Source organism: Capra hircus, chromosome 8, assembly GCF_001704415.2.
Source record: "Capra hircus breed San Clemente chromosome 8, ASM170441v1, whole genome shotgun sequence".
Classification (NCBI taxonomy): domain Eukaryota; kingdom Metazoa; phylum Chordata; class Mammalia; order Artiodactyla; family Bovidae; genus Capra; species Capra hircus.
Window position 1 is genome coordinate 59,469,126 of NC_030815.1, and position 27,776 is coordinate 59,496,901.

Genomic DNA, 27,776 nt, shown 5'->3' on the forward strand with positions numbered 1-27,776 from the left:
AGGGAGATAGAGTATCAATATGTGCCAGATGCTTTACATACATAATTTTATTCAATAATCACACCTATCCATCTAGGCATAACTTTTAAGAGTCAATTCTTTTTCTGCTATGCTTGCTATCTCCCTGTGGAGATAAAATTAAAACATGTGACGAGTCTATTTAACATGGAAATCTGACCACATGTGAAGAAATTATAAAATTTTTAAAAAGATCCTAAGAGCTTTCAGAGAGAAATAAAAGGTCATAAACAAGAATCAGAATGGCGTTGACCTTCTCAACAGCAACAGCAGAAGGTAAATGTTGTTGCCTTTGAAAGTCTGCCAGAAAAATATTTGCATCTTCTAATTCTAAATCCATTGAAACTGTCAATAAAATGCAAGTATAAAGAAATTTCAGTATGGGCAAAGACTCAAAAAAAATTTACTCCTTACGTATCTTCTCTTAGGAAGTTTCTAAAGTATACTCAAGCAAAAGAAGAGAATAAACCAAGAAAGATTTGGAAGCCAGGAAACATGCAAACACTGAAAGGAAGTCCTAGGATAGTAGATGAATAGCAGGCCTAGAGCAGATTAAAGCAGAGGTATCCGGGTTTCTGAGGTGGTACCAATGCAGGAGACTTAAGAGATGAGGATTCCATCCCTGGATTCCATCCCTGGAGGAGGGCATGGCAACCCTCTCAAGTATTCTTGCCTGGAGAATCCCCATGGACAGAAGACCCTGGCAGGCTACAGTCCATAGGGTTGCAAAGAGTTGGACATGACTGAAGCGACTTAGCATGCACGCCTGCGTGGAGAGATCTGCAGTGAAAGTCTTCAAAGAGAGAATGTAGTTCTCTATTCAAATTCCTACAAGGTGGATTCAGCAGAGAAGTGGTGTAGATGCCCGGAGTAACTACACTAGCCAAGTAGCTGCTATGAATTCCTACATTTGTGAGCTTTCATGCAATCTTTCCTTTAGAAAATAGGGAATATTATCTTGGGTCACATGCTTCCTCTTGGGCATCTAGTTTAAGAAGGATGTTGCTGTTCGAGCCCAGTACAATGACTGTGAGAAAGTACAAATAGAAAATAAATTCTCTGACAGAGGATGAAGAACCGTCAGCAGACCCAAGAAGTTGATGGGCTTTGGGAAAGCAGAAAATTGCTAGATTGTACTGATAGGTAAGCCAGAATAGTGAAAGCTTTGGTGGCAATGCATTCCTGTTCAGCAGCAATGCATTCCTCAAGAGTAGTTCCAAGCTTGAGAGAGCAGGAATGGAGAGCAGGAATAAGATATGTGGATATAATAATCAGGACAACTAATTTTAAAAGTGCCCATAAAACAGCTTGGACAACCATTGGCCCTCTGTACCATCCTACCACCCCATAGGCATCCATATAGCAAAAACAAATGTATTTGACTTCCAGTCTCAAACAAGAGAACTGCTTTCTGAAGAAATTTAACAACCTCTGCAGAGGGCTAGGGCTTCTGATGTGAGTGTCATCACTTCTGAGTAACACCCATTTTATTTTAAATTTGGGGGATTCAAGTTTGCCTGCAAGTTCCTTTTATATCCTAGGGTAAAAGCAGTGAACTAACACATTCTGCCTACCTACACAGACCTTGTGGTTCCATCTTCCCATTCAGGGGAATGGCCTGCTAGGGAAATAAAACTATCCAAAGGAAATAAAGCCAACCTATAATGGTCAAACTACTCTTTTACTAAAAACCAGGTGCACAAAAGAAGAGGATGAGGATAAATAGAATAACTGACTCTGGAAAAAACATTATAATTCAAAAGAGAAAAGAACATTCTAAAGAATTTCACTATTCTTAGAAGAAACAATTGCACAAATAAGAATAGACTGAATTTTTTTTTTTGGCTATGCTGTGGCTTGGGCATCAATCCTGGGCCAGCAGCAAGAGTGTGGAAACTTAACCACTGGACTGCTAGGGAATTCCCTACAATTTTTTTAATCAAAGAATAAAATAAGCAATCTAAGAACAACAAAAAAGAATTTTGGAAAGTAACAATTACTGAAATTAAAAAATCAATAGAAGGGCTGAAATAAAGAGTCAAAAAATACTCCTAGACCTTAAAACTAAAAATCTAAGAGATAAATAATTTTTTTAATTGGAGGACGAACCAAGAACCCCCACAGGATCTCCCAGGAGTATCAGAAAGCAAAAATGGAGGGAACTATATTGTCAAAGAAATAATAGAAGAATATTTCCTATAATTGAAGAAGAACGTGATTTTCAGATTTAAAACATCCATTAAACATCATGAAATTCTAGAGCTCCAGTGGTGTTTAGAAGTACCTCAAAGTTTTCATAGAGATAAGAGTAAGATACGAACAAACAATGAGAATTAGATTGGCAGATTTCTCACCAGCACTACTGAGTCCTGGAAACCAGGAGGTTCATACCTTCAAAGTTCTTAGTTTGACCTAGAAATCTACACCCAGGCAAACTACAAATCAAGTGAGAAAGCAGACTTCTTCCTCTCATGGGAACTTTATTCTGGCTGGCAAGGGCTGCCTAGGCCTTTGCATGGCTTGCTTCTTTTTCAGGATTTAATGTCTCCCTTTCAGAGAAGCCTTCTCTACCACCCATCTAAAGTGGGCACCACCTCCACCGAGACCTTTTTTATTCTGTTAACTTGTTTTATTTTCCTCACAGCATTTAGCACTAGTTAACTTGTATTTTTCATTTCTTGTTTGTTTTCCACCTATATCCACAGGATTATAAACCCCCTGAGAGTTAAGACATTGTCTTTTATCACCACTGTATCCCAGTCCCTAGAACTGTGTTTAACATAGAATCAGTTCAGTTCAGTCACTCAGTCGTGTCCAACTCTTTGCGACCCCATGAATCGCAGCACACCAGGCCTCCCTGTCCATCAACAACTCCCGGAGTTTACTCAAACTCATGTCCACTGAGTCGGTGATGCCATCCAGCCATCTCATCCTCTGTCGTCCCCTTCTCCTCCTGCCCTCAATCTTTCCCAGCATCGGGGTCTTTTCAAATGAGTCAGCTCTTCGCATCAGGGCACCAAAGTACTGCAGTCTCAGCTTCAGCATCAGTCTTTCTAATGAGTATTCAGGACTGATTTCCTTTAGGATGGACCGGTTGGATCTCCTTGCAGTCCAAGGGACTCTCAAGAGTCTTCTCCAACACCACAGTTTAAAAGCATCAGTTCTTCGGCCCTCAGCTTTCTTTATAGTCCAACTCTCACATCCATACATGACTACTGGAAAATAACACATAATAGAAGCATCATTATTCTGTGCTGAGTTAGTGAGAAAGACAAATGAGTGCCTGAGCTACCAAATTATGAGCCTCTAAGGTAGAAATTATATCCATCTCTACATCCTTGGGAGTGTCTTGTACAAAGCTGTTCTCGGGAAGTATCTTTTGAATGGTTACTAAATGAAGAAATATTCTTGAATTTGCTAGGTTCTTATCAGCTCAGCAGTTTTGTTTATGTGGTATTTTTGCCAAGACATTGTCAGTGTAGTTAGATATAACGCACTCTCATTTCTCAAGCTGAAGCAGAAATTCTTCCCCATTTGAACACTTCATTTCTTCCCCATTTTTAGAAATGATTCTTAGGGGAAATTCTGACAGAGACAGGAAGCAAGATGAGTAAAGATGCTTCTTGATAAACCCATAGCTGAGCTAGAGTCTCGTCCTTTCCCTGTGCCCAGAGCTCCCCAGAGCTCACAGTGACAATGCTTTGTGAACCCTAGTCTCTTTAAGTAGGACTGTATTTGTGGGGCAAAGAAAAAAAAAAATCAATGTTTGAAATTTAAATGATGCCAGAAATCCAGGCTGTACTTCTAGAGTGAAGGTACAGTGAAAAGCACAGAAGTGAAGGGCCCAAGGACTGAGGAGTATTCTTTTTACAGGCTGCCTATGACTGTGATCAGCAATGGCCTTAGTTCTTGACAGACTTGAGACTCTCTTTCAGCCTTTACTGGAGACATAGTGTAAAATGGGAGGTTATCTGCTCTTCTTGGGTCTGACTGGCCCTTATAATAAACAAAGTAATGTCTGGGCTTTGTAGCAACAACCAATTTCTTATTTCTTTCTTCTTATACAGAGGAAGCACTGTGAAGATTTAGAGACTAAGCACCAATAAACCCCATCACAGCATGAATGTTTCTTAAGAAAGACACCATCTGCAAGATTTTAGAAAGTCTCAGGATGACAGGAAAAGCTCTAGGAATGAGGAAAGAGCAGATTGTGTACTGCCCCTGCAGGCCTTTCTGAGTGGGAGAAGCCCTGCCCTCCGGGGCTTGGTCTGATACAGCTGATTTCCTTTCTGGTTGAGGGGAGGGCACAGCCCTAGAAATGACTGATGGGTCATTAACAGGGATGGAGCAGAAGCAGTGTTGAAGGTCACTCTGTAATTTTCTCCCACAACTTTAGAGGGTGTCAAATTATTTATTCTAATAATTTAAAATAATTAGAAATAAACTTATATTTATAAGTAAGTAATCACTTTTCACTTTGATGCATTGGAGAAGGAAATGGCAACCCACGCCAGTGTTCTTGCCTGGAGGATCCCAGGGACAGGAGAGCCTGGTGGGCTGCCATCTGTGGGATCACACAGAGTCGGACACGACTGAGTGACTTAGCAATAGCAATAGCAACAGTAATTTATTATCATCACTTTACCTTCCTTCCTTTTTATCAACTGGAGTTGATAGAGTTGGGGCAGGAGAAGTGGCAAGTAGAGGAATATGCTTTCAAATTTAATATTGGGAGGTTCGTGACATTGTACAGGAGACAGGGATAAAGACCATCCCCATGGAAAAGAAATGCAAAAAAGCAAAATGGCTACATGGGGAGAACTTACAAATAGCTATGAAAAGAAGAGAAGTGAAAAGCAAAGGAGAAAAGGAAAGATATAAGCATCTGAATACAGAGTTCCAAAGAACAGCAAAAAGAGATAAGAAACCCTTCCTCAGCGATCAATGCAAAGAAATAGAGGAAAACAACAGAATGGGAAAGACTAGAGATCTCTTCAAGAAAATTAGAGATACCAAGGGAATATTTCATGCAAAGAAGGGCTCAATAAAGGACAAAAATGGTATGGACCTAACAGAAGCAGAAGATATCAAGCAGACGTGGCAAAAATACACAGAACTGTACAAAAAAGATCTTCATGACCAAGATAATCACGATGGCGTGATCACTCATCTAGAGCCAGACATCCTGGAATGTGAAGTCAAGTGGGCCTTAGAAAGCATCACTATGAACAAAGCTAGTGGAGGTGGTGGAATTCCAGTTGAGCTATTTCAAATCCTGAAAGATGATGCTGTGAAAGTGCTATACTCAATTGCCAGCAAATTTGGAAAACTCAGCAGTGGCCACAGGGCTGGAAAAGGTCAGTTTTCATTCCAATCCCAAAGAAAGGCAATGCCAAAGAATGTGCAAACTACTGCACAATTGCGCTCATCGCACATGCTAGTAAAGTAATGCTCAAAATTCTCCAAGCCAGGCTTCATCAATACGTGAACCATGAACTTCCTAATGTCAAGCTGGTTTTAGAAAAGGCAGATGAACCAGAGATCAAATTGCCAACATCTGTTGGATCATGGAAAAAGCAAGAGAGTTCCAGAAAAACATCTACTTCTTTATTGACTATGCCAAAGCCTTTGACTATGTGGATCACAATAAACTGTGGAAAATTCTGAAAGAGATGGGAATACCAGACCACCTGACCTGCCTCTTGAGAAATCTGTATGCAGGTCAGGAAGCAACAGTTAGAACTGGACATGGAACAACAGACTGGTTCCAAATAGGAAAAGGAATATGTCAAGGCTGTCTATTGTCACCCTGGTTATTTAACTTATATGCAGAGTACATCATGAGAAACTCTGGGCTGGAAGAAATACAAGCTGGAATCAAGTTTGCCAGGAGAAATATCAATAACCTCAGATATGCAGATGATACCACCCTTATGGCAGAAAGTGAAGAGGAACTAAAAAACCTCTTGATGAAAGTGAAAGTGGAGAGTGAAAAAGTTGGCTTAAAGCTCAACATTCAGAAAACAAAGATCATGGCATCTGGTCCCATCACTTCATGGGAAATAGATGGGGAAACAGTGGAAACAGTGTCAGACTTTATTTTTTGGGGCTCCAAAATCACTGCAGATGGTGACTGCAGCCATGAAATTAAAAGATGCTTACTCCTTGGAAGAAAAGTTATGACCAACCTAGATAGCATATTCAAAAGCAGAGACATTACTTTGCCGACTACGACTATGGTCCAACTAGTCAAGGCTATGGTTTTTCCCGTGGTCATGTATGGATGTGAGAGTTGGACTGTGAAGAAGGCTGAGCACTGAAGAATTGATGCTTTTGAATTGTGGTGTTGGAGAAGACTCTTGAGAGTCCCTTGGACTGCAAGGAGATCCAACCAGTCCATTCTGAAGGAGATCAGCCCTGGGATTTCTTTGGAAGGAATGATGCTAAAGCTGAAACACCAGTACTTTGGCCACCTCATGAGAAGAGTTAACTCATTGGAAAAGACTCTGATTTTGGGAGGGATTGGGGGCAGGAGGAGAAGGGGACGACAGAGGATGAGATGGCTGGATGGCATCACGGACTCGATGGACGTGAGTCTGAGTGAACTCCTGGAGTTGGTGATGGACAAGGGGGCCTGGCATGTCACGATTCATGGGGTCACAAAGAGTCGGACACAACTGAGCAACTGAACTGAAATGAACATGGAAGATGACTCTACACATGGACATCACCAGATGGTCAATACCTAAATCAGATTAATTATATTCTTTGCAGCCAAAGATGGAGACGCTCTATACAGTCAGCAAAAACAAGACTGGGAGCTGACTGTGTCTAAGATCATGAACTCCTTATTGCCAAATTCAGACTTAAATTTAAGCAAATAGGGAAAACCACTAGACCATTCAGGTATGATGTAAATTAAATACCTTGCAATTATACAGTGGAAGTGAGAAATAGATTCAAGGGATTAGATCTGTATGGCAGAGTACCTGAAGAACTATGGATGGAGGTTCGGAGGTTCATGACATTGTACAGGAGGCAGGGATAAAGACCATCCCCAAGGAAAAGAAATGCTAAAGGGCAAAATGGTTGTCTGAGGAGCCTTACAAAAAGCTGAGAAAAGAAGAGAAGCTGAAGGCAAAGGAGAAAAGGAAGGATATACGCATCTGAATGCAGAGTTCCAAAGAATAGGAAGGAGAGATAAGAAAGCCTTTCTCAGGGATCCATGCAAACAAATAGAGGAAAACAACAGAATGGGAAAGACTAGAGATCTCTTCAAGAAAACTAGAGATACCAAGGGAACATTTCATGCAAAGATGGGCCCAATAAAGGACAGAAATGGTAAGGACCTAACAGAAGCAGAAGATATTAAGAGGTGGCAAGAATACACAGAAGAACTATACAAAAAAGATCTTCACAACCCAGATAACCACAATGGTGTGAATACTGGACTAGAGCCAAACATCCTGGAATGTGAAGTCAAGAGGACCATAGGAAGCATCGCTATGAACAAAGCTAGTGGAGGTGATGGAATTCCAGTTGAGCTATTTCAAACCCTAAAAGATGATTCTGTGGAAGTGCTGCACTCAATATACCAGTAAATTTGGAAAACTCAGCAGTGGCCACAGGACTGGAAAAGGTCAGTTTTCACTCCTAATACAAAGAAAAGCAATGCCAAAGAATGTTCAAACTACCACATAATTGCACTCATCTCACTCGCTAGTAAAGTAATGCTCAAAATTCTCCAAGCCAGGCTTCAACAGCATGTGAACCGTGAACTTCCAGATGTTCAAGCTGGATTTAGAAAAGGCAGAGGAACCAGAGATCAAATTCCCAACATCTGCTGGATCATTGAAAAAGCAAGAGAGTTCCAGAAAAACATCTATTTCTGCTTTCTTGACTATGCCAAAGCCTTTGACTGTGTGGATCACAACAAACTGGGGAAAATTCTGAAAGAGATGGGAATACCAGACCACCTGACCTACCTCCTAAGAAATGTGTATGCAGGTCATGAACCAACAGTTAGAACTGGACATGGAGCTACACACTGGTTCCAAATTGGGAAAGGAGTACCTCAAGGCTGTATATTATCACCCTGGTTATTTAACTTATATGCAGAGTACATCATGAGAAATGCCAGGCTGGAGGAAGCACAAGCTGGAATCAAGATTGCCAGGAGAAATATCAATAACCTCAGATATGCAGATGATACCACCCTATGGCAGAAAGTGAAGAAGAACAAAAGAGCCTCTTGTTGAAAGTAAAAGAGAGTGAAAAATTTGGCTTAAAACTCAACATTCAGAAAACTAAAATCATGGCATCTGGTCCCATCACCTCATGGCAAATAGATGGGGAAACAATGGAAACAGTGACAGACTTTATTTTGGGGAGCTCCAAAATCACTGCAGATGGTGACTGCAGCCATGAAATTAAAAAATGCTTGCTCCTTGGAAGAAAAGCTATGACCAACCTAGAAAGCATATTAAAAAGCAGAGACATTACTTTGCCAACAAAGGTCCATCTAGTCAAGGCTATGGTTTTTCCTGTATGGATGTGAGAGTTGGACTGTAAAGAAAGCTGAGCACTGAAGAAATGATGCTTTTAAATTGTGGTGTTGGAGAAGACTCTTGAGAGTCCCTTGGACAGCAAAGATATCCAACCAGTCCATCCTAAAGGAAATCAGTCCTGAATGTTCATTGGAAGGACTGATGCTAAAGCTATAACTCCAATACTTTGGGCCACCTGATGGAAAAACTTACTCATTTGAAAAGACTCTAATGCTGGGAAAGATTGAAGGCAAGAGGAGAAGGGGACGGCAGAGGATGAGATGGTTAAATGCCATCATCGATTTGATAGACATGAGTTCAAGCAGGCTCTGGGAGTTGGTGATGGACGGAATTCTGGTGTGCTGTAGTCTGTGGGATTGCAAAGAGTCAGACATGACTGAGTGACTGAACTGAACTGACATGGGTGGTTCAAAAGGAAAGCACAGCCAGTAGAACTCATCATTAAAGTTTAATCTGAGCTATGAGGATAAGCCATTCTGTCACATAACTCAGTGAAGAGAAGCAGAACAAAGAGGGAGTAAGATTAAGAAGAGTTTTATGACCCCAAAGAAATCTGCATCACAAAGAATGGAACTACTCAATAGGAATCTGCATTAGGCTAAGAATAAAAGCAGATTTTGTTCTTTTTTATCTTAATGCACCTGTTTTATTCTCTTTCATCCCTCATTCAACTCTCAAATCTCAAATATTGAATGATATTGAGGGTTTATTACTAACTTTTTAAGTGATAAAGGTATCATGATTTTGTGTTTAAGTAAGATCATTTAAAGATATGTATTAAACAGTTTGCAAATAAAATTATATAATGTGAGAAATTTGCTTAAAATAAAAGAGAGGACACAGGAAGGGGAGATTTGGAATAAAATAAAACCGGCCATGAATTGATCATTGATGAAGCTGGGTGATGGGTACATAGGGGTTCATTATAGTATTTAATATCTTAATATGTGTTTGAAGTTTTTTATAATAAAAAAGATTTTTAAATCTCATTTTTTGAGAATGGTCCTAGTTAGATCTGCTTCTTCTGACTTCATACTCTTGTCTTCAAAGACTTTCTATTAGTGACTCAAAGTTGAGACCTACAGTTTTCTACCAGTAGAGATGGGTTACTTTGAACAGTTCACACCTTGTGACAAAGGGCGTAGGTTTGAAGACCTCTGAGTAGACTTAGAAGTTCACAGTAACATAATACATGTCTTCTTTGTAGATATGTGGGCATATGATGCTGATGGAATGTAAAATTGTATAACCACTTTGGAAAGCATTTGGCAGTTTCTTAAAGAGTTGGGCACTTATCAAAAATTACAGAATTCCCTTTTTCATAGCTGAATAATGTTCCATTGTAGTGTGTGTGTGTTTGTGTCTGTGTGTGTGAGTGTGTGTGTATCACATTTTCTGTATCCATTCTTCTGTCAATAGACAGATTGTTTCCATGTCTTGGCCATTGCAAATAACGCTTCAATGAACATGGGAGTGGAGATATCTCTTCAAGATAGTGATTTAATTTCCTTTGGATATATACCCTGAGGTGGGTTATATAGTAGTTTTATTTTTAATTTTCTGAGGAACCTCTGTACTGTTTTTCAAAGTGACTGTACCAATTTACATTCCCACCAAGAGTATCATGATAGTTACTGATGTTTATCTTTTCATGTACCTATTGGCCATTTGAACATCTTTGGAAAAATGTCTGTTCAGGACCTTTACCCATTTTTTAATTGATTTTTTTTTTTGCTATTGAGTTATTTTCTTAAATATTTGGGATATTAACTCCTTATCAGATACATAGTTTGCAAATATCTTATCCTATTCAATTGATTGACTTTTTATTTTGTTGATTGTTTCTTTTGCTGTGCAGAAGCTTTTTAGTTTTATGTAAATCCCACTTGTTTATTTTTGCTTTTGTTGCTGGTGCTTTGGATGTCATATTCATAAGATCATGTCCAAGACTTCTGTCGAGGAGTTTTTTCTCCCTGTTTCTATGTTTTCTTTAGGAGTTTTTTGGTTTGAGGTTTCACATTTAAACCTTCTGATTCATACCAAGTTAATTTTTGTGAGTCGTATAAGATCAGGGTCCAGTTTCATTCTTTTGCATGCATATGTCCAATTTTTCCAATACCATCTTGTCTCTCTTTCAAATATTAATTGACTAGAAGTGCATGGGTTTATTTGGGGGCTCACAGTTCTGTTCCATTGGCCTATATGTCTGTTTTTATGCCAGTACCTTACTGTTTTGATTACTATATCTTTACAATATAGTTTGAAATCAGAAAATGAGATACATTCACCTTACATCTTTCTCAAGATTACCCTGACCGTTTGAAGTCTTTCATGCTTTCATATAAGTTTTAGGATTGTTTTTTTCTATTTCTGTAAAAAAAAAAATTGCCATTGAAATCTTGATAGGGATTGTATTGAATCTATAGATAGCATGAATAGTACAGACATTTTAACAATGATTAACTCTTCCAGTCTGTGAACATGAGATATCTTTCCATTTACTTGTTTTCTTCAGTTTCTTTCATTAATGCCTCAGTCCTATTTGATTATGGTGTATGATCATTTTAAAATGCTGTTATATTTGGTTTACTATTGGGAAACTTTGCATTCATCAGGGATATTGGCCTGTGTTTCCTTTTCTTATAATGTCCTTGTCTGGCTTTGGTACCAGAGTCATGCTGGCCTTGTAAAATGAGTTCAGGATTATTATCCCCTCCTCCTCAAAGTCCTTTTCTAAACATAGTTCTCAAACCCATCTTATTTCTTTGCAGCATTTTCCCTCCATGTCCTTTCTCTCAACCTAAGAGTCAGATACAACTAAGTGACTTCACTTCTTGACTAATAGCAAGAAAGTTGATGTTATCTAGAAAAGAACAGTAATCTTAGTTCAATAAGAAGGTATCGTCTTTAATCTGAACATTACCCCTAGGCTGATTCATTTTATTCAGTTAGAAAGAATTATTGGGCCTTGTTTGCTTAAGATCTCAATCTTATCTCTTTTTTCCTCTTTAGTGTCTAAAAGTAAAGGCTTTTCCAGTTCTTTGATGACCCAAGTGAAAGTGAAAGTGAAGTCACTCAGTCGTGTCTGACTCTTTGTGACTCCATGGACTGTAGCCCACCAGGCTCCTCAGTCCATGGAATTCTCCAGGCAAGAGTACTGGAGTGGGTTGCCATTTCCTTCTCCAGGGGATCTTCCCGACCCAGGGATTGAACCTGGGTCTCCTGCATTGCAGGCAGATGCTTTACCGTCTGAGCCACAGGGAAACCTCAAATTTCACTCTATTCCTCTTGCAGTTATTCGCCTACTTCAAATCTTTCCTTTGTCAAAGTCAGCCCACACACACTAATATTCTAATTATTTCCAACCACTTCCCTTAGAGCTCTAGGCTCAGTAGGCACATGGTCTGCCTTCCTATTTTACCATCTTCTTTCTGTAAACATGAGTGCCATATTGTCAACCTTTTACATCCATTTCCTTCTCACCTCCCCACCTGCAACTGCTAATCCAGTGTGACACTTTGTATACTTTTGTTAAAGCAGAACCTCACTTCAATAATGGAGTAATTAAGAGCTTGGGTTCTGGAACTGGTCCAAAACCTGTCTCTCCTGGATAGTAGCCAGATAACTTCAGGCAAAATACTTTTCCATTCTTAATATCAAGTTTATTATCTATTATTAAAAGACAAGAATAATATTAAATAATACACATAGAGTACTTAGCACTGTTATTGGCACTTAATACTTAATGCATTTTAGTTACTGTTTTGTCCTATCAAAATCCCAAGGACAGCTCCTGCTGGGCTTTCTTTTCTGTCTTGTAGGCTACTGCCTAGAGACTGTGAGCTTCAGGGGGTACCTCCCCACCCCGCCCTCCAAGAAAAGAGAGAAGCTTTGTTGAGAGAGAGACTCCAGATGGTAGAACTAAAGCAGTACATCTTGGATGAAATGTTAATTTAATTCTTTTTTTGATTTCTAGATTTTCCTGTTTTTAGGCTGCATGTGTTTTCTCCTAGCAGTTGGTCATTACATTTGGGAAAACAACAAAGGTTACTACTTCCAGGATTATCTGCCGTGGGAAGACTATGTCTCTTCATCAGTTTTCTCTGCCACCCTTATCTTCTGGTCCTACTTCATTATCCTCAACACCATGGTGCCTATTTCCCTCTACGTCAGGTAGGCTTCTGTGACAGCTGAGGAAGGAGCTGACTTCTTCTGGGGGAGGATACTTCCTTCTTATTCCCCAACTAGACTATGAACTTTCAGGAAACACAGATGCTGTGCTCTTTAACTCTTTACTTTCCAGAGTGCCTGGTGCACAAAACACTGTGAGAAATATTTAGAGTCTCCATAAATGCTTTCTATGTCCAGAATACTGTGCTAGATACTATGTGGGTTATATAATAAAAAAATTATTGCTACCCTCAAATAATTTATAATGTACATGACTAAATAAGTCATACAAACACATGAAATAATTAGAAAACAATGCCCACAAATTTTGTGTTTAAGTACAAGCTAGGCAGCCCCTAGTTTATCAATGACCCAGATTCTAAACAGTCATTTGTAAATGACTCAGAACTCAGAATGCTTTTTCCCCCAGAAACAATGTAGCAAACTGCAGGTGGGTGTGATTATGACTTAAATTCTGGTTCCTAAAAATTGGAGAAGGGATTTCTTTGGAAGGAATGATGCTAAAGCTGAAACACCAGTACTTTGGCCACCTCACGTGAAGAGTTGACTCATTGGAAAAGACTCTGATGCTGGGAGGGATTGGAGGCAGGAGAAGAAGGGATCGACAGAGGATGAGATGGCTGGATGGCATCACTGACTCGATGGACGTGAGTCTGAGTGGACCCTGGGAGTTGGTGATGGACAGGGAGGCCTGGCATGCTGTGATTCATGGGGTCGCAAAGAGTCGGACATGACTGAGCAACTGAACTGAACTGAAAGGATGTTTCCTTCCCCTTTTCATGAGCACCTTGGACAAAAATTTGAAATATAGATAAAATAAGTTTTTACTGTATTTTAATCCCCTTTTTCGAGTTCCAGCATTCCCTTTCACATAAACGGACCCAAACGCATTTTCTGCCTCCTTTTCGGGTTTTCTAAACCCTACATTGTGGCATCCCAACCCTAAAAGCACCCTATATGCGTGTGTGCTAAGTTAGCTAAATTATCTTACTAATTAAATATTTATTGAACACCTACTATGTTACCAACAAAGGTACTAACAAAGGTCCGTCTAGTGAAAACTACGGTTTTTTCAGTAGTCATGTATGGATGTGAGAGTTGGACTATAAAGAAAGCTGAGTGCCGAAGAATTGATACTTTTGAACTGTGGTGTTGGAGAAGACTTTTGAGAGTCCCTTGGACTGCAAGGAGATCCAACCAGCCCATCCTAAAGGAAGTGCCTGAATATTCATTGGAAGGACTGACTGATGCTGAAGCTGAAACTGCAATACTTTGGCCACCTGATGCAAAGAACTGACCCATTGGAAAAGACCCTGATGCTGGGAAAATTTGAAGGTGGGAGGAGAAGGGGACAACAGAGGATGAGATGGTTGGATGGCATCACCGATGCAATGGACATGAGTTCGAGTAAGCTTCGGGAGTTGGTGATAGATGGAGAAGCCTGGCATGCTGCAGTCCATGGGGTCACAAAGAGTCTGAACAACTGAGTGACTGAACTGACTATGTGCCAAGCACTATATTAGGTTACAGAGAAAGATACATGAATAATAAGACAGCCCTTCCTCTAGATAAGCTTACACCATAGCCATGGAAACAGATACTTAGGTAAATAATTAAGAACAATATGAAGAATGATGTAATAGAAATTACTATGGGAGCCTAGAAAAGGAATAGGTTGGTTCCACCTATAGAGTCTTAGGGATTTACAGAAAAAGAAATCATCAAACTGATACATGAGAAAAGAGGACCATTTACCAATAAGAAAATACAAAAATAATATTACAAGCAGAAAGATCAGTATGTACAAAGGTTAGAGGTTTGTAAAAGCTTGATCTGGTCATAGAACAGTGAGTGAGCCTAGACTGAGGTGTTGGATGGTAATTTAGGATTAGATTCAGGAGAACCTTGAATGCTAGGTCAAGGAGTTTGGGCTTTATCCTAAAAGCAGCAGAGATCTTTCTAAGGAAAGAAATAATGTCATTAAGTGTCTGAGTTTAGAGAGATTGCTATGGTGACTGGTATGGTGAAGGAAGAGAGGGGTCAAAACTCAACACATGAGGACTAATAAAGTCAATAATGAGGGCATGAGCACCACCTCCCTCACCTCAAACAAAAGATTCATGTTGCTCAATGCAGCTGTCTCAGACAGGGGTTACTAATGAAGCAATGAAATAACACACACTAAATATGAATGTATGAAAAGGCAAAATGATAGGATACTGAAAGAAGAACTCCCCAGGTCAGTAGGTGCCCAATATGCTACTGGAGATCAGTGGAGAAATAACTCCAGAAAGAATGAAGGGATGGAGCCAGAGCAAAAAACAATACCCAGTTGTGGGTGTGACTGGTGATAGAAGCAAGGTCCGATGTTGTAAAGAGCAATATTGCATAGGAACCTGGAATGTTAGGTCCATGAATTAAGGCAGATTGGAAGTGGTCAAACAGGAGATGGCAAGAGTGAATGTCAACATTCTAAGAATCAGCGAACTAAAATGGAATGGAATGGGTGAATTTAACTCAGGTGACCATTATATCTACTACTGTGGGCGGGAATCCCTCCGAAGAAATGGAGTAGCCATCATGGTCAACAAAAGAGTCCAAAATGCGGTACTTGGATACAGTCTCAAATATGACAGAATGATCTCTGTTCGTTTCCAAGGCAAACCATTCAATATCATAGTAATCCAAGTCTATGCCCCAACCAGTAACGCTGAAGAAGTTGAGGTTTAACGGTTCTATGAAGACCTATGAGACCTTTTAGAACTAACACCCAAAAAAGATGTCCTTTTCATTATAGGGGACTGGAATGCAAAAGTAGGAAGTCAAGAAACACCTGGAGTAACAGGCAAATTTGGCCTTGGAATACGGAATGAAGCAGGGCAAAGGCTAAGGGAGTTTTGCCAAGAGAACGCACTGGTCACAGCAAACACCCTCTTCCAGCAACACAAGAGAAGACTCTACACATGGACATCACCAGATGGTCAACACCAAAATCAGATTGATTATATTCTTTGCAGCCAAAGATGGAGAAGCTCTATACAGTCCGCCAAAACAAGACCAGGAACTGACTGTGGCTCAGATCATAAGCTCCTTATTGCCAAATTCAGACTTAAATTGAAGAAAGTAGGGGAAACCACTAGACCATTCAGGTATGACCTAAATCAAATCCCTTGTGATTATACAGTGGAAGTGAGAAATAGATGTAAGGGCCTAGATCTGATAGATAGGGTGGCTGATGAACTGTGGAATGAGGTTCATGACATTGTACAGGAGACAGGGGTCAAGACCATCCCCATGGAAAAGAAATGCAAAAAAGCAAAATGGCTACATGGGGAGGCCTTACAAATAGCTGTGAAAAGAAGAGAAGTGAAAAGCAAAGGAGAAAAGGAAAGATATAAGCATCTGAATGCCGAGTTCCAAAGAATAGCAAGGAGAGATAAGAAAGCCTTCCTCAGTGATCAATGCAAAGAAACAGAGGAAAACAACAGAATGGGAAAGACTAGATATCTCTTCAAGAAAATTAGAGATACCAAGGGAACATTTCATGCAAAGTTGGACTCAATAAAGGACAGAAATGGTATGGACCTAACAGAAGCAGAAGATATTAAGAAGAGGTGGCAAGAATATACAGAAGAACTGTACAAAAAAGATCTTCATGACCAAGATAATCATGATGGTATGATCACTCATCTAGAGCCAGACATCCTGGAATGTGAAGTCAAGTGGGCCTTAGAAAGCATCACTACAAACAAAGCTGGTAGAGGTTATGGAATTCCAGTTGAGCTATTTCAAATCTTGGAAGATGATGCTGTGAAAGTGCTATACTCAATATGCCAGCAGATTTGGAAAACTCAGCAGTGGCCACAGGGCTAGAAAAGGTCAGTTTTCATTCCAATCCCAAAGAAAGGCAATGCCAAAGAATGCTCAAACTACCACATAACTGCACTCATCTCACACGCTAGTAAAGTAATGCTCAAAATTCTCCAAGCCAGGCTTCAGCAATATGTGAACCATGAACTTCCAGATGTTCAAGCTGGATTTAGAAAAGGCAGAGGAACCAGAGATCAAATTCCCAACATCTGCTGGATCATCGAAAAAGCAAGAGAGTTCCAGAAAAACATCTATTTCTGCTTTCTTGACTATGCCAAAGCCTTTGACTGTGTGGATCACAATAAACTGTGGAAAATTCTGAAAGAGATGGGAATACCAGACCACCTGACCTGCCTCTTGGGAAACCGATATGCAGGTCAGGAAGCAACAGTTAGAACTGGACATGGAACAACAGACTGGTTCCAAACAGGAAAAGGCGTACGTCAAGGCTGTCTATTGTCACCCTGGTTATTTAACTTATATGCAGAGTACATCATGAGAAACGCTGGGCTGGAGGAAGCACAAGATGGAATTAAGATGCCGGGAGAAACATCAATAACCTCAGATATGCAGATGACACCACCCTTATGGCAGAAAGTGAAGAGGAGCTAAAAAGCCTCTTGATGAAAGTGAAAGAGGAGAGTGAAAAAGTTGGCTTAAAACTCAACATTAAGAAAACAAAGATCATGGCATCTGGTCCCATCACTTCATGAGAAAACAGTGGAAACAGTGGCAGACTTTAGTTTTGAGGGGCTCCAAAATCACTGCTGATGGTGACTACAGCCATGAAATTAAAAGACACTTACTCCTTGGAAGAAAAGTTATGACCAACCTAGATAGCATATTCAAAAGCAGAGACATTACTTTGCCAACAAAGGTCCGTCTAGTCAAGGCTGTGGTTTTTCCCGTGGTCATGTATGGATGTGAGAGTTGGACTGTGAAGAAAGCTGAGGGGTGAAGAATTGATGCTTTTGAATTGTGGTGTTGAAGAAGACTCTTGAGAGTCCCTCGGACTGCGAGGAGATCCAACCAGTCCTTTCTAAAGGAGATCAGCCCTGGGAGTTCTTTGGAAGGAATGATGCTAAAGCTGAAACACCAGTACTTTGGCCACCTCATGCAAAGAGTTGACTCATTGGGAAAGACCGATGCTGGGAGGGATTGGGGGCAGGAGGAAAAGGGGATGACAGAGGATGAGATGGCTGGATAGCATCACCAACTCGAAGGACATGAGTTTGAGTGAACTCTGGGAGATGATGATGGACAGGGAGGCCTGGCGTGCTGTGATTCATGGGGTCACAAAGAGTCGGACACGACTGAGTGACTGAACTGAACTGAACTGAAATATGAATGATGATAGGAAGGACGGCACTTAAAAAGTCTGCACTGTTTTAAAATGAAGATGCTTGTTAACCATGTTGTTTTTTAGTTGCTAAGTCATGTCCAGCTCTTTTGTGACCCCATGGACTGTGGCCTGCCACGCTCCTCTGTCCATGGGATTCTCCAAGCAAGAATACTGGAGTGGGTTGCCATTTCCTTCTCCAGGTGATCTTCCCAACCCAGGAATCAAACCCACATCTCCTGCATTGGCTGAGCCACGAGGGAAGCCATAGGGAATCCATAAAGCATGTTATGTAGAATAAAAGTGGAATGTGACTCACACAACTGGGAAAATTCAGATAAAAATGGAGAGGAAGCTGTTTTAGTAAAAAGCTACCCTACCGGCAGGCTGGTCTGCCGAGAAATTTATCAGAGGATCAGCTCCTGTAAGCTGTTTCTGAGTCTCGCAGATCTTCCCCTTCCTCTTCTGAAACAAAGAAGCACTGTCTCCAGTCTCAAGTATCTCTCCTCCCCATCAATGAGTTTATGTGACAGCAGCAATACCCCTCTAATTAAGCTTTGGTTGCCTTTTATAAACTAGCTTAACTCTGTCAGGCCTTGCATTGTTACAGAATTTTTAAAATTTTGAAAGAAGTAGTATAAAAGGAATATGCTTCAGCAAAGTTAATCAGTGTATCTGGTAATCAAGTAAAGACTTGAGTGATAATGATCAAAGTAGAATTACAATGGGTTGGATAGTATGAAGGGTCCTTCAAGACTGTAGGTTCTGAGAGAAGGTATTCTGATTTTCATTTCTACCACAGGACTGGAAAGAAGGAAACCAGGGGGATGAATTTACTTGCCCTGCATTGACCCAGGACCCTTCTTTTCTTGCTTTCTCCTTAGTGTTGAGATAATAAGATTGGGCAACAGTTTCTATATCAACTGGGATCAGAAGATGTTTTATGAACCGAAGAACATGCCAGCACAGGCTCGTACCACCACCCTTAATGAGGAGCTCGGCCAGGTCAAATACGTGTTCTCTGACAAAACAGGGACCCTGACTCAAAACATTATGATTTTCAACAAGTGTTCAATTAACGGGATATTATATGGTATGCATGTCTTTCTGCTTTCCCTTAATCTTGGGGAAATTTTACGTTGCAGGTTGTTCTCAGGAATAATCTATCTCTAAATTTATATGTCTCTAAATTCATATTTTCTTACTCTTACAACTTGCTGTCCGCTAAGCAAAGATCACCTAGTCCATTCAGTTCTAACCAAAAAACACTTATGTAGCACATTATAGATGCCATCCATTGTGTGGGACACTGGAAATATAAAGATGTATGAGACTTAATCTCTGTCTTCAGAGAATTGCCGTTGTCTTGGGAATGTTAGTTACTCACATTAAATCAGATGGTGCAACCAGGATGTTACTGAAGCTGCTATTCTCCTGATTCTGCCTCAGTCCAATAAACAGTCTAGAAAGAAGCCATCAAAGGGTGTTCAGAATTTGATCAGTGTCTCCCATACCCAGTTGTTCATTTATTTCCTGTGTTAGAGGAGCTTGTTTTTGTGATAGTGTTAAGTGTTCATATGTATGAACATTATGGCAGTAACTAGCGAAGGAAAGCAATCACATCGAAAAAGCTAGAGCACATGGAATATTCTTCTGGGATGATGAAAAAGCTTTGAAGCTAGAAAGATGTGGTGGTTGCAAAACATTGTGAACGCACTAAATGCCCCTGAATTGTACACTTTAAAATGTACGATTTTTTTAAATTTAAGAATTAAATTTAAAAATTAAAGTTAAAATATTTTTAAAAGCTAGAGCATTCTAATATTTTCTATTACTCCTGCCAAACAAGTTTCCACATGTATAAACTCTGAAAGCTTCTTTTTGGGTGGTTGATTTGGGTGAGGATCTTAATTTTTAACTCATTGTGAGACCTGATCATATGCTAGGAAGGGTTGCAAAGGGTCCTGGGTGTTTCTGCACTTGGCATCAAATTGTCTTCCACCCTCAATCTGTCTATGCTATCTACTGGTCAAGAACCTAATTCCAAGTGAATTCAAGTTCCACAAGAATCCACCTTCCAATTCTGGAGACTTGATTTTGATCCCTGATAGGGGAACTGAGATTCCACATATGGTGAAGCAACTAAGCCCTTACACCACAACTACTGAGCCCTCTGGAACCCAAAAGCCACAACTTAAGAAGCAGGCACGCTGCAACTAAAACCCAATGAAGCCAAATAAATGAATGTTTTTTAAGTCCTACTTTAAATTACTATGAAAAAAAAGTAAAAGTATTGATCTCTCAGTAGTGTCCAACTCTTTGTGATCCCATGGACTGTAGCCAAACAGGCTCTTCTGTACATGAAATTCTCTAGACAAGAATACTGAAGTGGATAGCCATTCCTTCTCCAAGGGGCTCTTCCCAACCCAGGGATCAAACCCAGATCTACTGCACTGCAGGCAGATCTGTATGACCCAGTAATTCCATTCCTAAGTATATACCAAAAAGAGGAAAAAGAAAACAAGGATTCAAACAGAGAGATGTATGCGTGTTCATGGCAGCAGTATCCACAATAGCCAAAGGTGGAAACAACCCATGTTTCCATCAGCAATTGAATAGGTAAACAAACTGTAATATATCCATTTAATGGAATATTGCTGTTAATCAGTCACCAAGTCATGTATGCCTCTTCGTGATCCCATGGACTGCAGCAAGCCAGGTTTCCCTGTCCCTCACCATCTCCTAGGGTTTGCCCAAGTTCATGTCCACTGAATCAGTGATCATTGAATCAGCCATCCAACCATCTCATCCTTTTGCCCTCTTCTCCTTCTGCCTTCAATCTTTCCCAGCATCAGGGTCTTTTCTAATGAGTCAGCGGTTTGAATCAGGTAGCTAAAGTGTTGGAGCTTCAGCTTCAGCATCAGTTCTTCTAAAGAGTATTCGGGATTGATTTCCTTCTAGATTGACTGTTTTGATCTCCTTGCTTTCCAGGGGACTCTCAAGAGTCTTCACCAGTACCACAGTTTGAAAGCATCAATTCTTCAGCGCTCTGCCTTCTTTACTGCCCAGCTCTCACATTTGTATATTCCAATGAACACCCAGGAATGATCTCCTTTAGGATGGACTGGTTGGATCCCCTTGCAGTCCAAGGGACTCTCAAGAGTCTTTTCCAACACCACAGTTCAAAAGCATCAATTCTTCGGCCCTCAGCTTTCTTTATCGTCCAACCCTCACATCCATACATGACCACTGGAAAAACCATAGCCTTGACTAGATGGACCTTTGTTGACAAAGTAATGTCTCTGCTTTTTAATATGCTGTCTAGGTTGGTCATAACTTTCCTTCCAAGGAGTTCAGTTTAGTTCAGTCACTCAGTCATGTCCCAACTCTTTGCAATCCCATGAATTACAGCATGCCAGGCCTCCCTGTCCATCACCAACTCCCAGAGTTCACCCAAACCCATGTCCATTGAGTCGTTGATGCCATCCAACCATCTCATCCTCTGTTGTCCCCTTCTCCTCCTGCCCCTAATCTTTCCTAGCATCAGGGTCTTTTCAAATGAGTCAGCTCTTCGCATCAGGTAGCCAAAATATTGCAGTTTCAGCATCAGCATCAGTCCTTCCAATGAACATTCAGGACTGATTTCCTTTAGGATGGACTGGTTGGATCTCCTTGCAGTCCAAGGGACTCTCAAGAGTCTTCTCCAACACCACAATTCAAAAGCATCAATTCTTCAGCCCTCAGCTTTCTTTATAGTCCAACTCTCACATCCATACATGACCACGGGAAAAACCATAGCCTTGACTAAATGGACCTTTGTTGGCAAGGTAATGTCTCTGCTTTTGAATATGCTATCTAGGTTGATCATAACTTTTCTTCCAAGGAGTAAGTGTCTTTTAATTTCATGGCTGCAATCACCATCAGCAGTGATTTTGGAGCCCAGAAAAATAAAATCTGACACTGTTTCTGTTGTTTCCCCATCTATTTGCCATGAAGTGATGCAGACAGATGCCATGATCTTAGTTTTCTGAATGTTGAGCTTTAAGCCAACTTTTTCACTCTCCTCTTTAACTTTCATCCAAAGGCTCTTTAGTTCTTCTTCAGTTTCTGCCATAAGGGTGGTGTCATCTGCATATCTGAGGTTATTGATGTTTCTCCCAGCATCTTAATTCCATCTTGTGCTTCCTCCAGCCCAGCGTTTCTCATGATGTACTCTGCATATAAGTTAAATAACCAGGGTGACAATATACAGCCTTGACGTACGCCTTTTCCTGTTTGGAACCAGTCTGTTGTTCCATGTCCAGTTCTAACTGTTGTTCCAGCAACAGTTCTAACTGTTGCTTCCTGACCTGCATATCAGTTTCCCAAGAGGCAGGTCAGGTGGTCTGATATTCCCATCTCTTTCAGAATTTTCCACAGTTTGTTGTGATCCACACAGTCAAAGGCTTTGGCATAGTCAAGAAAGCAGAAATAGATGTTTTTCTGGAACTCTCTTGCTTTTTCGATGATCCAGCAGATGTTGGGAATTTGATCTCTGGTTCCTCTGCCTTTTCTAAATCTAGCTTGAACATCTGGAAGTTCATGGTTCACATATTGCTGAAGCCTGGCTTGGAGAATTTTGAGCATTACTTTACTAGCATGTGAGATGAGTGCAGTTGTGTGGTAGTTTGAGCATTCTTTGGCATTGCCTTTCTTTGGGATTGGAATGAAAACAGACCTTTTTCAGTCCTGTAGCCACTGCTGAGTTTTCCAAATCTGCTGGCAAATTGAGTATAGCACTTTCACAGCATCATCTTCCAAGATTTGAAATAGCTCAATTGGAATTCCATCACCTCCACTAGCTTTGTTCATAGTGATGCTTTCTAAGACTCACTTGACTTCACACTCTAGGATGTCTGGTTCTAGATGAGTGAGCACACCATTATGATTATCTGGGTCATGACGTTGTTTTTTGTACAGTTCTTCTGTATATTCTTGCCACCTCTTCTTAATATCTTCTGCTTCTGTTAGGTCCATACCATTTTTGTCCTTTATTGAGCCCATCTTTGCATGAAATGTTCCCTTGGTATCTCTAATTTTCTTGAAGAGATCTCTAGTCTTTCCCATTCTGTTGTTTTCCTCTATTTCTTTGCATTGATCGCTGAGGAAGGCTTTCTTATCTCTCCTTGCTATTCTTTGGAACTCTGCATTTAAATGGGTATGTCTTTCCTTTTCTCCTTTGCTTTTCACTTCTCTTCTTTTCACAGCTATTTGTAAGGCCTCCCCAGATAGCCATTTTGCTTTTTTGCATTTCTTTTTCTTGGGGATGGTCTTGACTCCTGTGTCCTGTACAATGTCACGACCTCCAACATAAAAAGTAATAAAGTTCTGACACATGCTACAACATGAATGATTCTTGAAAACTTTATGCTATGTGAAATGAGCCAGACAAAATAGGAAATAGTGTATCATTCTACTTGTATAAAACATCTAGAATAGGCAAATTTATAGAGACAGAAAGCAGATTAGAGGTTACCAGGGGCTGGGAATAAGGGAAAGTAAGGAGTTTCTGTTTAGGATGCTGAAAAAGTTTAAGAAATATATAATGGTGAGTGTTGCACAACATTGTGAATGATACTAATTATTTAACTGAAAAATGGTTAAAATGAAAAGTTATGTTATATATCTTTTACCACAATAAAAAGAAATGTAAATCCTTCTTTAAAACCTTTGCCAAGTGTGTCCTCTGTTTCCTTAACCAACAGGTGATGTCTGTGACAAAAGCGGACCTAGGACGGAAGTCTCGAAGGTGAGTGTTTACAGCTCCCTGTGAAGTGCATGCGGGAGCTGAGCTAGGCTGTGCTTTACAGCATCATCTTCAGTACAGACCGGGACTCACCAAGCCCCTGAAATACCCCAGCTGTTATTGGCCCTGTAATATCAGAATGCATAATGGAAATAACCTCTGTTTATTTGAGCAGATTTAGGTTTGTGTTTTTAAATGAAAATAGCTTTTTATAAGAAGGTTATTATGTATATAGTTACATACAAATGATATATAAATATTTTTAAAGTCAAGATGTCTGAAGAAGCCAGCAAAGGGATAAATCCGTAAGCTCATAAAAATGATCTAGGACAGCAAATGAATAGTGGTTTAAGATACTTTTTTGGAAGACATTACATTACTCGAGAATAAATTCTAGTTCTGCATATAAATATTACTTGTTTTCTCAATAGTACTATTAAAATTCCTTTAAAACATTTATTTACTTATTAGTAAATAAGTAAATAAATTGAAAATAGCTTTATTGGGTTTTTTTCTGTTTAAAAAAGTTATCTGTGCTCATAATAAAAGAAATTCAAACAATATTGAAATGTATGAAGAAGAAAGTTAAAAATGATTTAGTCTCATTTAGATAACCAGTGTCAAATTTGGGAGTATTTATCTTTTCAGATGCTTTTCATGTGTATATATACACACATATACATCTGGTCTGATAGATAGATAAGTAGGAAGGAAGGATGGATGGATCACAGCATCCATGCTATTTTCAGCCTCTTATTATTCATCAGACACAGTATATATTGTGGCCCTCCTTCCATGACCATATATTTAGGTAAATTTATGTCTACATCTATATCATTTTGAATGACTGTCATATCCAGATATATCAATATATCTGTTTTTTTAATTTTAATTGGAGGCTAATTACTTTATAATATTATATTGGTTTTGCCATACATTGACATGAATCCACCACGGGTGTACATGTGTTCCCAATCCTGAACCCCCTCCCACCTCCCTCCCCATCCCATCCCTCTGGGTCATCCCAGTGCACCAGCCCCGAGCATCCTGTATCATGCATTGAACCTAGACTAGCGATTTGTTTCACATATGATAATATACTTGTTTCAATGCCATTCTTCCAAACCATCCCACCCTCGCCCTCTCCCACAGAGTCCAAAAGACTGTTCTATACATCTGTGTGACTTTTGCTGTCTCGCATACAGGGTTATCATTACCATCTTTCTAAATTCTATATATATGCGTTAGTATACTGTATTGGTGTTTTTCTTTCTGGCTTACTTCACTGTGTATAATAGGCTCCAGTTTCATCCACCTCATTAGAACTGATTCAAATGTATTCTTTTTAATGGCTGAGTAATACTCCATTGTGTATATGTACCACAACTTTCTTATCAGTTCATCTGCTGATGGACATCTAGGTTGCTTCCATGTCCTGGCTATTATAAACAGTGCTGTGATGAACATTGGGGTACACGTGTCTCTTTCAATTCTGATCTCCTCAGTGTGTATGCCCAGAAGTGGGATTGCTGGGTCATATGACAGTTCTATTTCCAGTTTTTTAAGGAATCTCCACACTGTTCTCCATGGTGGCTGAACTAGTTTGCATTCCCACCAACAGTGTAAGAGGGTTCCCTTTTCTCCATACCCTCTCCAGCATTTATTGCTTATAGACTTTTGGATAGCAGCCATTCTGACTGGCGTGAAATGGTACCTGATTATGGTTTTGATTTGCATTTCTCTAATAATAAGTGATGTTGAGCATCTCTTCATGTGTTTGTTAGCCATCTGTATGTCTTCTTTGGAGAAATGTCTGTTTAGTTCTTTGGCCCATTTTTTGATTGGGTCGTTTATTTTTCTGGAATTGAGTTGCAGGATTTGCTTGTATATTTTGGGGATTAATCCTTTGTCAGTTGCTTCATTTGCTATTATTTTCTCCCATTCTGAAGGCGGTCTTTTTACCTTGCTTATAGTTTCCTTTGTTGTGCAGAAGCTTTTAATTTTAATTAGGTCCCATTTGTTTATTTTTGCTTTTATTTCCAATATTCTGGGAGGAGGGTCATAGAGGATCCTGCTGTGATTTATGTGGGAGAGTGTTTTGCCATTGTTTTCCTCTAGAAGTTTTATAGTTTCTGGCCTTACATTTAGATCTTTAATCCATTTTGAGTTTATTTTTGTGTATGGTGTTAGAAAGTGTTCTAGTTTCATTCTTTTATAAGTGGTTGACCAGTTTTCCCAGCACCACTTGTTAAAGAGATTGTCTTTTCTCCATTGTATATTCTTGCCTCCTTTGTTGAAGATAAGGTATCCATAGGTGCGTGGATTTATCTCTGTGCTTTCTATTTTGTTCCATTGATCTATATTTCTATCTTTGTGCCAGTACCATACTGTCTTGATGACTGTGGCTTTGTAGTAGAGCCTGAAGTCAGGCAGGTTGATTCCTCCAGTTCCATTCTTCTTTCTCAAGATTGCTTTGGCTATTCAAGGTTTTTTTGTATTTCCATACAAATTGTGAAATTATTTGTTCTAGTTCTGTGAAAAATACTGTTGGTAGCTTGATAGGGATTGCATTGAATCTATAGATTGCTTTGGGTAGTATACTCTTTTTCACTATATTGATTCTTCCGATCCACAAACACGGTATATTTCTCCATCTACTTGTGTCCTCTCTGATTTCTTTCACCAGTGTTTTATAGTTTTCTATATATAGGTCTTTAGTTTCTTTAGGTAGATATATTCCTAAGTATTTTATTCTTTTCATTGCAATGGTAAATGGAGTTGTTTCCTTAATTTCTCTTTCTGTTTTCTCATTGTTAGTGTATAGGAGTGCAAGGGATTTCTCTGTGTTGATTTTATATCCTGCAACTTTACTATATTCGTTGATTCAGTTCAGTTCAGTTGCTCGGTCGTGTCCGACTCTTTGCGACCCCATGAATCGCAGCACGCTAGGCTTCCCTGTCCATCACCAACACCCAGAGTTCACTCAAACTCACGTCCATCGAGTCGGTGAGCCATCCAGCCATCTCATCCTCTGTTGTCCCCTTTTCCTCCTGCCCCCAGTCCCTCCCAGCATCAGAGTCTTTTCCAATGAGTCAACTCTTCGCATGAGGTGGCCAAAGTACTAGAGCTTCAGCTTTAGCATCATTCCTTCCAAAGAAATCCCAGGGCTGATCTCCTTCAGAATGGACTGGTTGGATCTCCTTGCAGTCCAAGAGACTCTCAAGAGTCTTCTCCAACACCGCAGTTCAAAAGCATCAATTCTTTGGCACTCAGCCTTCTTCACAGTCCAACTCTCACACCCATACATGACCACAGGAAAAACCATAGCCTTGACTAGATGGACCTTTGTTGGCAAAGTAATGTCTCTGCTTTTGAATATGCTATCTAGGTTGGTCATAACTTTTCTTCCAAGGAGTAAGCGTCTTTTAATTTCATGGCTGCAGTTACCATCAGCAGTGATTTTGGAGCCCAAAAAAAGATCCAATTTTGGAGCTATTCATTGATTAGCTCTAGTAATTTTCTGGTGGAGTCTTTAGGGTTTTCTGTGTATAGGATCATGCCATCTGCAAAGAATGAGAGTTTTACTTCTTCTTTTCCAATACGGATTCCTTTTATTTCTTTTTCTGCTCTGATTGCTGTGGCCAAAACTTCCAAAACTATGTTGAATAGTAGTTGTGAGAGTGGGCACCCTTGTCTTGTTCCTGACTTTAGGGGAAATGCTTTCAATTTTTCACCATTGACTTATATCGATGTACCTTGATGTAGCCAATCCCCTGTTTTTATTCTGCTGTCTTTTGCTATTATAAATAGCATTATGATAAGCACCCAGGTACATACATTTTTGTCTCCTCTTCTGATAATTATTTCCTTAGAATAAAGTCCTGTAAGAGAATTAGTTGCTGAAAGGGTGGCTAGAGTTTTAATGCATTTAATAGTGCCATATTGCCCTCTGGATAGACTGCATCAGTTTATAATCCCACCAAAATTATAGGAAAATTCCTCTTTT

The 27,776-nt window shown here is 39.9% G+C and overlaps 1 protein-coding gene across 5 annotated transcripts in view; it reads left to right on the forward strand.

Annotated features, from left to right (window-relative positions):
- Window positions 1-27,776, forward strand: part of LOC102178625 (phospholipid-transporting ATPase FetA) — an 84,001-nt gene that overhangs the window by 30,725 nt on the left and 25,500 nt on the right. For all 5 annotated transcript variants that reach the window (XM_018052118.1, XM_018052119.1, XM_018052122.1 and 2 more), the window contains 3 exons: window positions 12,562-12,758; window positions 18,870-19,078; window positions 23,730-23,773. In XM_018052118.1, the coding sequence (XP_017907607.1) occupies window positions 12,562-12,758; window positions 18,870-19,078; window positions 23,730-23,773 (450 nt within the window). The remainder of the gene's footprint in view (window positions 1-12,561; window positions 12,759-18,869; window positions 19,079-23,729; window positions 23,774-27,776) is intronic.